The sequence below is a fragment of the Artemia sp. Qi Xiang Cuo genome, chromosome 4 (genome assembly GCF_049724085.1).
Source record: "Artemia sp. Qi Xiang Cuo chromosome 4, ASM4972408v1, whole genome shotgun sequence".
Lineage (NCBI taxonomy): Eukaryota > Metazoa > Arthropoda > Branchiopoda > Anostraca > Artemiidae > Artemia > Artemia sp. Qi Xiang Cuo.
Genome location: NC_142797.1, coordinates 41,207,660 through 41,222,483, shown reverse-complemented (window position 1 = coordinate 41,222,483; position 14,824 = coordinate 41,207,660). Strand labels below are relative to the sequence as shown.

At 33.6% G+C, this 14,824-nt stretch overlaps 1 protein-coding gene across 1 annotated transcript in view; it reads right to left on the bottom strand.

Annotated features, from left to right (window-relative positions):
- Positions 1–14,824, bottom strand: part of rg (A kinase anchor protein rugose) — a 334,338-nt gene that overhangs the window by 229,958 nt on the left and 89,556 nt on the right. The window contains exon 7 of the mRNA XM_089088303.1: positions 11,025–11,146. Within this exon, the coding sequence (XP_088944429.1) occupies positions 11,025–11,146 (122 nt within the window). The remainder of the gene's footprint in view (positions 1–11,024; positions 11,147–14,824) is intronic.

The following is a 14,824-nucleotide window of genomic DNA, read 5'->3' as shown; positions in this document are numbered from 1 at the left end:
AGAAAACTTAGCCATAGCTAGTTGAAACTGTGCATAAATATCTTCATTTAAGCCTAATTGCGTAGGTACTAAAGCAATATTGAACATTTTTTTTGATTTTGTGAGTTTTCGCACGAAAATAGCTTGTCTTTAGCAAACTTAGCCATAGCTAGTTGAAACTCTGCATAAATATCTTCATTTTTAGTCTAATTGAGTAGGTACTAATGGAACATTGAACAATTGTTCTGAGTATGTGGGTTTTCACAAGAAAATAGCATGTATTTAGCAATCTTAGCCATATCTAGTTGAAACTCTGCATAAATATCTTAATATTTAGTCTAATTGAGTAGGTACTATATGAAAATTGAAAATTTTTTCTGATTTTGAGTGTTTTCTCTAGAAAATAGTTTGTCTATAGCAAACTTAGCCATAGCTTGTTGAAACTCTGCATAAATATCTTCATTTTTAGTCTAATTACGTAGGTACTATAGGAACATTGATCATTTTTTCTGATTTTGTGTGTTTTCACAAGAAAATAGCTTGTCTTTAGCAGACTTAGCCATAGATAGGAGAACTTGAACAGTTTGCACTTCTTCGAGAAAACTCTGAATTAAAGTGGAGTTCCTTATCTTCATGTTGAATATTCACAATCAATGTATAAATTTTTCTATCTTCTATGAAAAATTTGGAACAGAACTTTAAATTTTTTATTTCTTTGAGAAAAATCAGAACCAAATTTAAGAAAAATTACAAATAAAGTGAAACTATTTATCTTCCGTGAAAATATTCACAAGTATGATATTACTTTTTCTATCTTCCACCGAAAAATTAGAAATGAACTTTAAATTTCTTTATGTCTTTGTGAAATAATGAACTGAAGTGGAAGATTTTTGTTTTCTCTGGAGAAATTAGAAATGAATTGTGTTCTTAGGTAAAGTTCAGAAGAGAACTTGAACTTTTCTTCACTTCGTTGAGAAAATTTTAAATTGAACTAGAACTTTTTATCTTCCAGGAAAATATTCACAAGTATGGTATTACTTTTTCTATCTTCCACCTAATAATTTAGAAATGAACTTTAAATTTCTTTGTCTTTGTGAAATAAAGAACTGACGTGGAAGATTTTCATTTTCTCTGGAGAAATTAGAATTGAATTGTCTTCTTTGGTAAAATTCCGAAGAGAACTTGAACTTTTTTATCTTCAGTGAAAAATTTGGAACAGTATTTTAAATTTTTCATCTCTTCGAGCCAGATTGAACTTTTTTATATCTTCAGTGAAAAATTTGGAGCAGTATTTTAAATTTTTCATCTCTTCGATTCAGATCTGAACTAAAGTGGAAAATTTTTATGTTATTTTGAAAAATAGAAATGATCAATGACTAATTTCTTTTTTATTGAGAAAATTCAGAAGAGAACTTGAACTTTCCTTCACTTCGTTGAGAAAATTTTAAATTGAACTAGAACTTTTTATCTTCCATGAAAATATTCACAAGTATGGTATTACTTTTTCTATCTTCCACCGAAAAATTTAGAATTGAACTAATTCCACTACAGTTCCTGAAATAAGGAACTGAAGTGGAATATTTTTATTTTCTCTGGTGAAATTAGAAATGAATTAAGTTCTTTGGTAAAATTCAGAAGAGAACTTGAATTCTTCTTCACTTCATTGAGAAAATTTTAAATTGAACTAGAACTTTTTATCTTCCGGGAAAATATTCACACGTATGGTATTACTTTTTCTATCTTCCACCGAAAAATTTAGAATTGAACTTTAAATTTTTTATTGTGGAAATTAGAATTGAATTGTGTTATTTTGTAAAATTCAGAATAGAACTCGAATATTCACGTTCAAAGTATAACTTTTCCTATCTTCTATAAAAAATTTGGAACAGAACTTTAAATTTCTTCATCTCTTTGAGAAAAAAATCTGAACTGAAATGGAAATTTTTAAAAATATTTTTGGGGAATTAGAATTGAATTGTGTTCTTTGATAAAATTCAGAAGAGAACTTGAATATTCACGATCAAAGTATAACTTTTCCAATATTCTATAAAAATTTGGAACAGAACTTTAAATTTTTTTCATCTCTATGTGAAAAGTCGGAACTGAATTTAAGAAAATTTAGAATTAAAGTGAAACTTTTTATCTTCATGGAAAATAATCACAATCAAAGTATAACTTTTCCTATCTTCTATCTGTTTGGGGGACCCTTGGGGGAGGGTGTCCCTTCTGTGTCTCAATACACAAAAAAATATTAAAAAATGGGGAGGGGAGGAGGGGAGGGGGAGGGGAGGGGAGGAGGGGAGGGGAGGGGAGGAGGAGGGGGAGAGGGGGAGGGGGTTGGGGGAGGGGGGTTGGGGGGAGGGGGTTGGGGGGGGGAGGTGACGGTGAGGAGTGGGGAGGAGAGGGAGAGGGAGGGTGGGGGGCCCTTTGGGAGCCTGGGGGACCTTTGGGGGGCCGGGGGAGGGCCTTTGGAGGTCCGGGGGGACAGTTGGGGGCCTGGAGGACATTTGGGGACCGGTGTATGGCCTTTGGGACCCCGTTGGTCCTTTGGGAGCTCGATGGGTCTTTGGGGGGCCCGGGGGGGCCCTTGGGGGGGCGGGGGGCCCTTGGCGGCCCAGAGGAGGGCGTTGGCGGGTCGGAGGCGGGGGTGTGGGGGGCTGGGGCTCTTTGGGAGCTTGGGGGGTCTTTGAGTACCGGGGGCTTCCTTCGGGGTTGGGGTGGGGGATCGGAACCCTTTGGGGTTGGGGTAGAGAACCTCACAACACTGTTCAAATGGAACTTGTGTATTATAACGACCACAGAGTTTCACCCTCAAATTCTCTTCTAAAACCTTTCCTAAAATCTTCTTTCAAATGTCTCTAACTGTTTCGCCGAAATAATCCCATAAAATATCTAAAACCGTTTCGCCCAAATAATCCCTAAACGTAATTTCAGCGTGTTCCTTTTGTTTGGCATCTCTGCGCTAATGCATTTCAAATTTCTAGGAAACCCTTTCCTACGTTAATCTCTTCATCTCATAAATTTTCCTAGCTAAACTATTCTGGTTTCGTTAGAATATCAATTTATCTCTCCGACTTAAAGCTCCGTGAAGCCGTATTTAAAAATAGAATTTCTATCTCTTTAGACTCCCGCATAATTCCAAGATAACAAGTGATGTCATTTATGATTCCTGACACTAAAGATCAATGAAGCCCTATTTAAAAATAGAATATTAATTTTTGTCTCTGACCTAAAGAACGTTTATCCCTCAGACCTAAGATTAAAGAAGCCTTAATGTTTCTTAATTCCCTCTTCGTGAATCAACAATTTCCCCGCCGATTATGTAAATCAAGTTCACAGGTTAGGTTAGCCAAACAATAATGAAGTCATGTTTGTTTAATAATTCCCCCATCGTGGATCAATAATGTCACCTAGCGATTATTTAAATCAAAGATAAGAGAAGACTTAATGTTTCTTAATTCCCTCTTCGTGAATCATCAATTTCCCCGCCGATTATGTAAATCAATTTCACAGGTTATGTTATCCAAACAATAATGAAGTCATGTTTGTTTCATAATTCCCCCATCGTGAATCAATAATTTCCCCTAGCGATTATGTAAATCACCCCACAGTGTCATAAATCAATAATTCCCCCATCGATTATGTAAATCACCCCTCATGCCATTACACGTGGCCAAACAACAACAACAACAGATCGATTGACCTTGACCCCCATTAGACTCGATCGATAATCCTTGAATAAATTATGTCCCCCATCGATTATGTAAATCACTCCTCATGCCATTACACGTGGCCAAACAACAACAACAACAGATCGATTGACCTTGACCCCCATTAGACTCGATCGATAATCCTTGAATAAATTATGTCCCGTCGGCATTAAACTAATTTGTAGATGGCAGCAGGGGTGGGCAATGGGGGTTATAGGGTCTCTTCTACTAATGGCATTAAAAACAGCCAAAAAATATGTGAGGATTCTGTGGGAGCCAGAGAAAGACAAGGGATTTCCAAACAGTGTCCATCACAGTATCAGCACCAATGGGCTAGACTCCTCCGCAGATTTGCACCAGCAGTTGCAGTTTCAGATATAAAGACGCCATTTACTTTTATCTAAGATTAAATTATTTATGGTTGAAATTCTTATGAATTTAAATATTAAAATAAATACGGATGGATAAAAACAGGATAGATCAAGGCGTTGATTAGCTCTAGTGTTTCCGCAAAGTATGCGGAAAGTGAAATATTAGGACCTTGAAGTCTTTTCTTTTTATTTCTTCTTTTTTCTATGCATAAAGGCCCTTATATCAAAGAGAGCTTTAGATTTTCAATATATCCTACGACATGTGACATTTATTTGGACACATACGGTCAATGTGAAACCTTTTAAATGATTCCCGTCAGCTTGTCATGCTACGGTTCTATTTGTGTGTCTCTTCATTTCTTTTAGCCTTCGGCTGATACGACCTAGCATCATGGTTGCAAGGATAGCTGAAGCCAAGTAAAGAGCGAGTCATGGCCTATTCGGAAAGCAAAAACTTGTTATCAAAGAAACTGTTCAATGTGAAAAATATTCAACTGACACTGATTGGAAAATGGCAAGCATTATTAGGGCTCAACTTCATAGTAATTTGTAGTTACGAAAACAACAAAACCTGAAACACCTTGAAAACAGTGGCAATATTAAATAAAATTTTACTATTGGAATCGACATGATCAAAAACTATCAACCAAAAGATAACATCCCGATAGTGAAAAACATACTTCAGAATTGGGAGCAGTGATGCGTCTCCCATCTTTTTTCTTGTTTTTTCGCGAGAGGTAATAGACTGTTAAAAGATCACAGCAAAATGAATAAGAGCTCATTTGAGAGCTAATCTTTACGTATAGTGTCTTTAGCAAGATCAAAACAGATCACATCACAAGTTAGCGTCATTATCGGCTAATACGTTCCACAAACAAAGACTTTTTGCTCAATAACGGTCAAAATGTCGTCGTGTGAAAATTCCGATAAAAACAATCAAACTACCCTCGCTGAAAAGCTGTGTATTTACCTCTACGTGTTTTGGAGTTTTACAACGATGCGGTGGTATATCAGGGTTGCGGCGATAGCTGAAGTCTTGTAAAGAGGGAGCCACAGCCCATAGTGTCCAAAAGTTTAAAAAGGCGGTTTGAAGATATCTGTCTGGTGAGAAACAACTCCCATTGGTGACTGATTAAGGAGTGCTAAATATTATTTTGGTTAATCTAAACAAATTTAAGAAGCAAGAACAAATTTATAGGAATTTCTAGATAGAATTCAAAAACTCCTGAGAATGGCATCAGATAAAAATGAAAGCGCACCATTGGAATTGCTGTAGCCTTAAGCCTTGTACAGGAGAATTAAAGCACTCCACCTTCAACGCCATGGCAAGTCATTTTTTTGCATGGGAAGCACTGATGTGTCTCTCTTTTTTCCCAAGGGGTGATTGTGCTGAACCAATCATCCTAAAATGTTTGGAGAAGACTAACTTGAAAGGAAATCCCCCATATCTAGTGCCTTTTTTAATTAACAAAAGAGATTGTGTGACATCAAAGTGGCATTATAAGCCATTTCGTAGCACAAAATATCGAATCCAAGTTTTCCAGAATGGAAAACTTAAGACAGCAAATCAATTTTTCATGATCTAAAACTATAGATATAAGGTTTTAAGCCATCAATCATGACAAACCACAGCAAAGTGGTGTTAACTGTCATTTTGTGTCAAAGAACCTGATTTTTTGGGCAAAATTAGACCGAAATGCTGGGGAATACAAATTTTAGTCCTTCGATTTTTCATTGTCTAAAACCCTAAACAGGAGGTTTTTAGCCTCCCGTCTTGAAAAAGGAGGATATACATTTTTGTTAAATGTTATCATTAATCCGAAATTAGAGACCTCTGAAAGTTGATAGATTTGATCTTGGCGTGGCGGAGTTTGAAAACGAATGACTTGGGATGTTTTTGCTAGATTTTAGATGATATGATTACTATAGAGACTGGCAAGCAGATCGAGCTAATTAACCTTAGGTAAAAAACAATATTTCCCTACGATTGTTAGCATTATACGAGGTTTGTTCAAAAAGTATTCGATTTTTATTGATAAAAAAAAAACTCTTAATCTGATGGAGTTGCTTTTTCACTAATTTCCTTCAAAGTAGTCACCTTAGGCTGCCCAACATTTCTCCTAACGGTTCTGCCACGTCAGAAGCAGCACTCGAACGCCTATTTTGAGATGGCGCGCAGCTGAGCCGTCGAATTGTGCATGACGTCTCCTCTGGACTGACAGTCCCTTTCGTTGACATTTTCAGCTTCGGGAAAATCCAAAAGTCAGGCAGAGCCGTGTCGAGAGAGTAGGGAGCCCGCCAAAACACAGGTGTGTTATCTTTGGCCAGACATCTTTGTTCCTTCTGCTCGATGATTAGCAGGTCTGGCACGAACTTTGCGGAGATTCTCATGAAGCCCAAACCCTCAGTCAAGACGAAATGAACGGATTCAATCCTGGTGAGCATCTTGCTTGCAAGTTATCTGATTGTAATTCAACGATCCTGCATCACCAGGATCTTCACTTGGTTAATAATGATCTCATTACTGAATGTTGAAGGCCTACCAGAACGTGCTTCACTACTCTCCACTGATGTGCGGCCATCTTTAAGGTGGTTTTACCCCTCCTTTATCTGTGTAGTACCCATTTCTTTGTCCCCAAAGGCATATTGGATCTTGCGGACCGTTTCCACTTGGAAATCATCAAGCTTTACACGAAATTTGAACTAGTAGCGTTGTTCTCCTTTTTCTGTCGTTCTGTAAAAAATACAATCCGACGGTACTTAATACACTCCTTCGCTCACTGATGATCTGCCAGCTTCTGCAGGCATGAAAAAAAATCGAGCATGCATACTGGGACCTTCTGCATACATGCACCGAATCCTGCCTCCCTTACATAACTTTTGGATGCACAACAAATTATTGTCGAATATTTTTTGAACAATGGATACTGTTTGTTGGTTAGGTTTGAATTTGCCGCCGCGCCATATCCCACTTCACCGTAATCAAATAGAAAGAAATCTGCCACCGTATGGTGATATTAGTAGTAGATAAAGCGGTTAGAGACCATTCCCTAGTTTGGGCACAGTTTGCTTGTGTGAAGCCTTAATGGCAATCTTATAAACCGTTTTAGGTTCCTGGCAGACTTACTATCTAAGTGTGGGGTTGTTTGTATCCAGAAAGACGCAGCCACTTCTCTTAGTTTCAATCTCTTATACATTCCTTGAATAATAAAGCGTTTTATGTAGCTGTGTGCCAATCAAAAACTCACAGCTTTAAGGGGGATTTGTGACTTGTGTGGAGCCGTTCCTCTCATGTAGTCTTTAACACCGCACACTGTAAGAATTTGACATATGATGTTAATTAATCTTGCTTATCTAAATGTATTGGAAGCGCGTTCGAAAACAGATACAGCTTTGTATTCCAATGCGTCAACTCTGACTTTGCTAATCTAAATCAAGGTCCTACTGATCGTGTAAATATTTCTTATGGATTGCTAGATGATTACTTGACATGATTGTCAACCGTAGTTTGGTCAAACGGAAATTAAAATTTGGTGATAGGAAGGACTTTCATATCACCTTTCTTTTAATTGGGGATCAACAGATTAGATTGAATGGGGCTTGATTATGTGTAATTATCAATACATAAATACATTTTGCATTCAATTTGTTTTTCTAAAATAATAATGACTGGTCCCTTCGGTAGCCTTTTTTTTTTAATTTTAATGTGCCCATAAACTTTGGTAAAATAATAATAAAAAGCTATTTTCGTCTTCCTTTTATGTGAGAAGTGATTCATGTTCATTTAGAAGAAAAACTAAAAAATCATTCCTAACCCAAATTCCTTACGTTTTATCTTCGCATTAGTTTATCTTTGCTGACTCCTTTTCTTCCAACAAACAACTAGAGGATTATGAACAGCTTTCACTGATATGAAAAAAATTCCCATTTTCCAGCAGAAAAGATATCTAACTCAGAAGGAAAACAATTCTACCTCGTTTATTTGCACAAAGGACAAAAACTAGATCATCAACGATATTGTTCCAATATATCTCGCTTTGGTTACAGTATAAGACTAGTAAACAGTGAAAAAGGACGAGGGCAAAAATGTTTGGATTTATTATATTCTTATAGAGAATATAATGCGTAGATTGTTTATATTAATACATTATTGGTAAAATGAAAAAAGGAAACCTGTGCAATATATATTCTGTTTTCAGTAAAGCACAATTGACCTTCTAGCATTTAGACGGATTTCAGGGGCGACAACCCCAATGTTATTAGTGGTAACTTCTGTTGTTTGAAATTTCATCTACTTATTCATAGTAATTCAGGTTCCTTTTAATTTCTTTGATCATTCCTTCCTTTTCCCCTTTGATCATTCACTTTAATGTTTGTCCGTATTAGGCTTCCTTTATTCATTGACAGCAATTTCTGCTAGTTTTATATTTAACATATTATATTACTTTAGGTCTTATCATCACACGTTTTAATATTAGTTTTAAATCTGCTTGAAAAGCTTGTTTTTAATTAGTCACATAAAACACGTCAGTGAAAAATGTGGAAATTGTATAATTTGGGGTCCCTGCCTTTCAGGCTATGATGGTGATATTCTCCTTGTAGGAACGTTTTTGGACCTATCGATTACTCCGAAACGAAATGCTAAACCAAAATTCTGATCCGATGCGATGACGCGTTAAGGAGGGGAGCACTCGTCGGGGATGCCCGGATGAAAAAAGGCCAGGGGAAGGAACTGCCTTTTCTTAAATAAGGAACTGGTATATGATAATTTTTCCTAGAAAACATTTCTACAAATTTTTTCTACAGTTTTTTCCCGTAAATTGGCCTACTACCATTTTCTGGTGCAAAAAAAACAAAACAACAAAAACACTCTAGATAGGTCTAGGAAACGAAATCTGAAAATTCATCTCCCCCTTCCAGCCCCCTTAATATTTTTCATGAATCGTCTATCGACTGAAATTAGAGACACCTGAAGGATGAAAGCCCTGAGCATAAATAGGAGGAGTTTAAAATATAATTCTTTTGTTGACAAATTAGTTGATTCCGGTCTTTTAGAGAAAGACATTCTCCTTTGATAGCTGTGAGTTGAGTTGCGGATCCTCAATTGCCTCGTATTAAATGCTACGCATCATGGCAGAAACATTGCAATACTAATTGGTATACCAGGGGACGTGTATATATATATATATATATATATATATATATATATATATATATATATATATATATATATATATATATATATATATATATATAATATATATATATATATATATATATATATATATATATATATATATATATATATATATATATATATATATATATAATATATATATATATATATATATATATATATATATATATATATATATATATATATATATTAAATGCTACGCATCATGGCAGAAACATTGCAATACTAATTGGTATACCGGGGGACGTATATATATATATATATATATATATATATATATATATATATATATATATATATATATATATATATATATATATATATATATATATATATATATATATATATATATATATATATATATATATATATATATATATATATATATATATATATATATATATATATATTATATATATATTTATGTATATATTTATATATATTTATATATATTTTTATATATATATATATATATATATATATATATATATATATATATATATATATATATATATATATATATATATATATATATATATATATATATATATATATATATATATATATATATATATATATATATATATATATATATATATATATATATATATAATATATATAAGTTGTATTATATATATATATATTGTTCCTTTATATTGTTATATATATATTGTTCTTTTATATATTGTTCTTATATATATATTGTATAGATATTTATATATTGTTCTTTATTTTATATATTTTATATATATTGTGCTTTTTATATATATTGTTCCTTTATATACTATTGTTCCTTTAACAAGAATGTCTTTAATAAGATAGTTGTTCGTTTTCCGGTGTGGAAAAACGTTCTAGATAGGTCACTACTTGGGAACATTCGCTTAGGGCCTTAATTTTGGAAAACATTTTTTATATGAATTTCGTTACAAACACCCAGACGTCCATTATCCTAACAGTTTTTCTTTCTAAAAGAGAACAAAAAAAGGTCCCCCGGTACTATTAATAATTACACAAGCGAGACACTTCTCTCTTTACTAAATCAGTGATATTACTTTAATTTTGATTTTCTATTGACCTTCAAGTAACAGTAGTTACTTCAGGTTGTTTTTGTATTGACTTGCTCGCGTTAGGTTAAAACTATTAAAGCTAATCAACATATTCCAGTATTAGCAATAGCTACTTTAATTGAATGTTTGGTAAATAATAAGACTAAGCTACTACATTGATTGTTGCTGATAAAATAAATAATTTTCTTTTCATTAACGTTTCTCGGCTTTATTATAAAAAAAAATCCAAACTCTGACAAACCATTCCTGGTAATGAACTGTAAGAAAAGAGTGCCACCCTCCCTCACCTTAATATTCAATGAAACTAAAAGAATAGAATTTAAAAAACATTATACATCAAAACAAACTACTTGTTATAATTTATAATTACAATCAATAATTTATAATTATAATTAAGTACAAATTACGAGAAATTTATAATTATAATTATTATATAATTGTAATAATTATCTTATAATTAAAGTCACGGATCAAAACTGAAAGCAAATAAAATTGGCATAACTTTACTAAAACAAATCCCCCACCCCAACAAAAAAGGAGTGAAACACAGATTCGTTTGATGCATATCTTGTTATCGCAGATTTTTTCTTAGAGTTTTGGTTATTATTGACAAGGGCTGCTCTTTACTTGCAATTCATTAAAATTCAGTGTTTGGTATAAACTAAAAACTCTTCTCCGATAAAAATTTCAGGTTACATACCAGTAAAGATACGGTTTCTCCTTCTCGATATGAACTGAATTAGCTGGGTCCAATCGAAACCAAGTTGTAAAAGTAAAACCATTTTCTTGGGGCCATTTAGCAAGAGGTGGTAGCACTAAAGCCTAAAAAGGTGTTGCCATTATTGAATTTGCAGCGAGTTAACACAGTACAATATTAAATCCAACAGGAGAAACCATAGACAATAAAATACTACGAAATAAACTAAGGATGGTTTTTAAATAAAGCGAGAAATTGAGTTGCGAAAGAGCTGTAAAATGCACTCTACCTTTTAAAGTTGAAACTATTGCTACTTTAAGCCAAAAGATCAAACAATGATAATTGATAATAATAATAATATCGCATTTTCCTTTACATTTACAAAACAAACCTAGTTTTCTTACCTATAGACACTCACTGAACAAAGTTCTAAACTCATTTAAATTCAAGTGACATGTAAAATTATATAGTAGCATATTCTGGTTCAAAATTCGTTCCCGCTTCCATAAATAGACATTTCAAAAATTAAAACAGCATTCACGAACTTAAAAAGACCAATTCAAGCTATAATTTGTGATATGAGATTCTGAAATCTTGATGCTTTATGAACTAAAATTTTGATGAATAAACTGCACGAATTAACACAAACGAATCCATTTTTTAAAGACTAATTAATCCTAGATAACAAAGAAAATACTACAAGTAACAATCAATCTGTCCCTATAGATATGATGAGTTCTGTTTTAGGGTCTAATTTCTTTTCTTTTATACGCAAGTGCTCTACCCATATATATTAATAGTTCACCACTTAAATAGGAAAAAATATACTTATTCCATATTAGCCATTTAAAATAAAAAAAACTGGAGACTAATCCCTTTACCCATACACAAAAAAAAGTTCTTTAACTTTAATCGCAAACTAAGATAATTCTTTAATGTGTTTAATTTCTTCGGGTACATTTAACCAACAATTCAATCCTACACACCGAAAAGAAAAAGTAGATCGCTTCGACGGAGCTAGCTCAGATTGTTCGGAACAATCTGAGCAAGTCTAGTTGAATCATTATGGACCTGAGTTCCTATCTGAAACATAATTTAAAAACACAGCCCTATATTACTATTTGTAGTCAGATGCATTGGCTTTACTTTACTGTAAAAAGCCAACCAAACACTGATACCACTCTGACGATTCCCTACACTTCTCTGACTGAAACGAGGCTTGGGACATGACATAAAATCTGCATAGCTGAATTATGCAGCACATGAAGAGGACGAAAGTGGAAAGGAATCGTATTCGACCAGACAGCACAACCGTAAAAAGGACACGGAATACTAGAGAAAAATAAAGCATACGAATTAATGACACCTGGAAACCTATTTCTTCACTGCATATGTTTCATCTTATGAGCAATTCTGAAAATATTTGGAATTACTGTTAAAAAACAAATCCAGCCAAAATTTGACACGGTTAACATGTCGGACAACAGATGTTAAAACAGACATCTATACATGATGGACATGTCCAACATATGTGAAATGCGCACTTAAAGTATTTTGATTTGGAAGTTCTGTACTGCGATATTACCCTAGGATTTGTACTCAGCTATCAGAAATCGTTGTAAACAAATTTTTTCTTGGAACAAAAGATCACACAAATATAACTTAAAAACAATAGGGAAATTTATATTATTCCCTATTATTATAGGGAATATATAATAATATATTCCCTATATTATTCCCAATATTATTGTCAATTGGTTTTTTAAGTTTTTAAGTTTTTAAAGTTAATTGTCATTATTGTTTTTAAGTTATATTTGTTTGATATGGAAAGGCAGTGTGGTCTTCGTCAATATTTGCGTCTAGCTTATGGGGAGCAGTTGACCTATGATATATTTTATTTTATTAGTTTAGGTAAAAAACATGCAAATATTATTAATCAACAAAAAATATTGAACCCGTTACAAAAAGGCCTTTAAGACTAGCTGCTAAAAAAGTAAGATTAGCTCTGAAAACTTGCAGTTAATAATTTCATTTTATTTCGTTTGAATGAACTCATCCTCTCTCGTCATTTTATTTATCAGTCCTGGTTGAACTTCGTTGAAGTAAGGATACTAGGGCTATTTTAAAGGTTTTTAAAAGCGGTTTTTAAACTTCGTATTTTAATGTAAGTTTGTTTTTATATATATTTTTTTATTTAGGGTTGTGCTGAAGACGGCCCTTGGACATAGGGCCGAAATATTCACTAGTATAAATTGCACTGTCTTGAGAAAAAAATTTCCCTATTGTTTTTAAGTTATATTTGTTTGATATGGAAAGGCAGTGTGGTCTTCGTCAATATTTGTAACAAAACATCGTTTGTGAAATATGTACTTTAGGACAGCCATACTGCGATCTCAAGAACTTTTGAGAATCAGAATTTCATTATTAAAGAAATTCTTAAGTAATTAATGAATAATCATGGCTAAAATAAGTAACATGTCTACGTAAGAAAAGTTGAATGGAGGAGAGATTTTAGGAGCGGTTGTGAGCCCCCTAAAATAAAAACTTGATGTACTTTGATTTTGGACGACTGTATTACAATGTTAGCTATGATGTATAATCAGCAAGCTCAAGTTAGTATTCTAGGAATCAGAAGAGGTACAGCCTATAACAAAATACAGTAGAGCTCTGGTTATCTCAGCCACAACTAACCGAGTTTTGGTTTAACCGAGGTATTCTAATGGTACGGTATTATGTACTTATTAAATTACTTCATGAATGCTTCTCACAAAACGCTTACTTCTAAAAAAAGGCTTACGCTCCTAGGTTTATAAGGTTAAAACAAAGAGTCGCACTCGTAGCCTGCTCTAATGCTAGCAGGGATTATAACTTATATTGACTGATGATAGAGAAATATGCCAAACCCTGTGCTTTTAAAAATGTATCTACGCCTAACATGCCTGTTTTTTTTTGTTTTTTTTTTTTTTTCTAAACAGAAGTATGCATGGATGGAAAGTACAATTTGTAGAGACTGGTTTTTCAATGACTTTTTGCCTCAAGTTGAAAAATTTTTAAAGGAAAAAAATCTGCCTCGAAAAGCACCTTTGTTAATGGACAAAGGCCCTGCTGTTCCTGATGCAGGAGAAATGGTGTGTGATATACTAAGACCATATTTTACCCCAAATGTTAAACCACTTCTGCACCCCATGGATCAAAGCTGTGATGAAAACCTGAAGCGTAGTTACAAAGGTAAATTTTAAAGAGCCTCATCATTGCAAGTGATGAAAGAACTGACGCACTAAAAACTCTAAAAAAAACTCTTACCCCAAACTCTCAAAAATACAACAGAGAATGTTGTTTACATGTCAGCTGAAGAAGATAAAAATGGATGAAGAAAACAGTTCTAAAGTTAGAAGTCATGGAGAAACTATTAAAAGATGAGGAAAATTCCAGAGACTTTGCTCATAGAGCATGACGATAAAGAAGAACTTAAGTCTTGCACAGCCAGTTCAAAGATTGACAGATGAAACCATCACTGAAAACGACAGACGAACAATTTGAAGTTACCAAGGGGACGATAGAAAAGGCAGTAAATGTAGAGGCTGAAGAAAGTGAAAGTGAATACAAAAACACTGAGAGAGAATGAGAAAATAAGCTATAGTGAAGGATGCAAAGCAATGCAAATATAAATCGAGTACCTAATGCAACAAAGGGACACGACTTCAACAGAACATCTGTCAGACCATCATTACAGGATACGGTGACAGAGAAGCGAGCAAGTTCCGTGAAACAAAATATAATTTATGGTTTTCTTCAAGAAATAA